We start from the raw sequence: 860 nt of genomic DNA, 5'->3' as shown, positions 1-860 counted from the left end.
CAGACATCACTAGGGGATATATCTGATGTCATATATAATGCAGCTATACTCACTAACCTGGGAGATCCCTAAGCTGGTCCTTATGTTCCCACAGAACCTATTGATGATTGCTGTATCATTTCATTAAAGACTTGTTCTTCCTGGACAATGCATATTAGATACCAAGAGGAAACGGTAATGATTAAGCGTGATGGAAGCCTCAAACATACCTCCTAAGGCTATGTGCTATGTGGTGACCACAAAGATGCACGTTTTTGGTCCCAAAAAGACACACCATCGGCATGCATTTTTTGCCGCATTTTACTGCGTTTTTTTTACCGTTTTTTTGTCCAGTGCATTTTTTAAATCAAATCTATTGACTGGAAGGGCTCAAACACGCAGAAAGAATTGACATGCTGTGGTCACCACAAAGATGCAGCCAGAAAAGGCTGCAACGTGCGCACAGCAAAACTGAAATCTCATACACTTTGCTGGGGAGGGAAATGTATGCAGTTTTGGGACAAAAACTGTACTCAAAAAACGCACAAAAACATGTCCAAAACTGCCGCCTGCACACAGGGCTTAAACATGTTATGGGATAAAGGCTGATAGGTGTTTGTTTATGAATACATTTTGTAAAAAAAATTGTAAAAAGAACAAAAACCAAATAAAAAATATAAAATTTACTGTTATTTCATTTATTTGGTAGGAGTTAAAAAAAAGAACTAATAAGATTTGAAACTTCTCTTCCTGTATCATGAAATCATACAAATGTCCTATCAGGCTTGGGTCTATACAAGGAGATGGGCAGAGGAAATGCAATTATGTTTAGTAAAGCTCAAAGAGGTCCTTTCTTCAAGACTACTGTTATCCATAGACTG

General features: G+C 37.8%; 1 protein-coding gene across 1 annotated transcript in view; it reads left to right on the top strand.

Annotated features, from left to right (window-relative positions):
* Positions 1-72, top strand: part of SEBOX (SEBOX homeobox) — a 2,986-nt gene extending 2,914 nt beyond the window's left edge. The window contains exon 3 of the mRNA XM_075333451.1: positions 1-72. This exon is cut by the window's left edge and continues 465 nt beyond it. Within this exon, the coding sequence (XP_075189566.1) occupies positions 1-72 (72 nt within the window).
* The last annotated feature ends 788 nt before the right edge of the window (positions 73-860 follow it).

The sequence above is a fragment of the Anomaloglossus baeobatrachus genome, chromosome 2, assembly GCF_048569485.1.
Source record: "Anomaloglossus baeobatrachus isolate aAnoBae1 chromosome 2, aAnoBae1.hap1, whole genome shotgun sequence".
Lineage (NCBI taxonomy): Eukaryota > Metazoa > Chordata > Amphibia > Anura > Aromobatidae > Anomaloglossus > Anomaloglossus baeobatrachus.
This window is presented reverse-complemented; position numbering and strand designations above follow the sequence as displayed.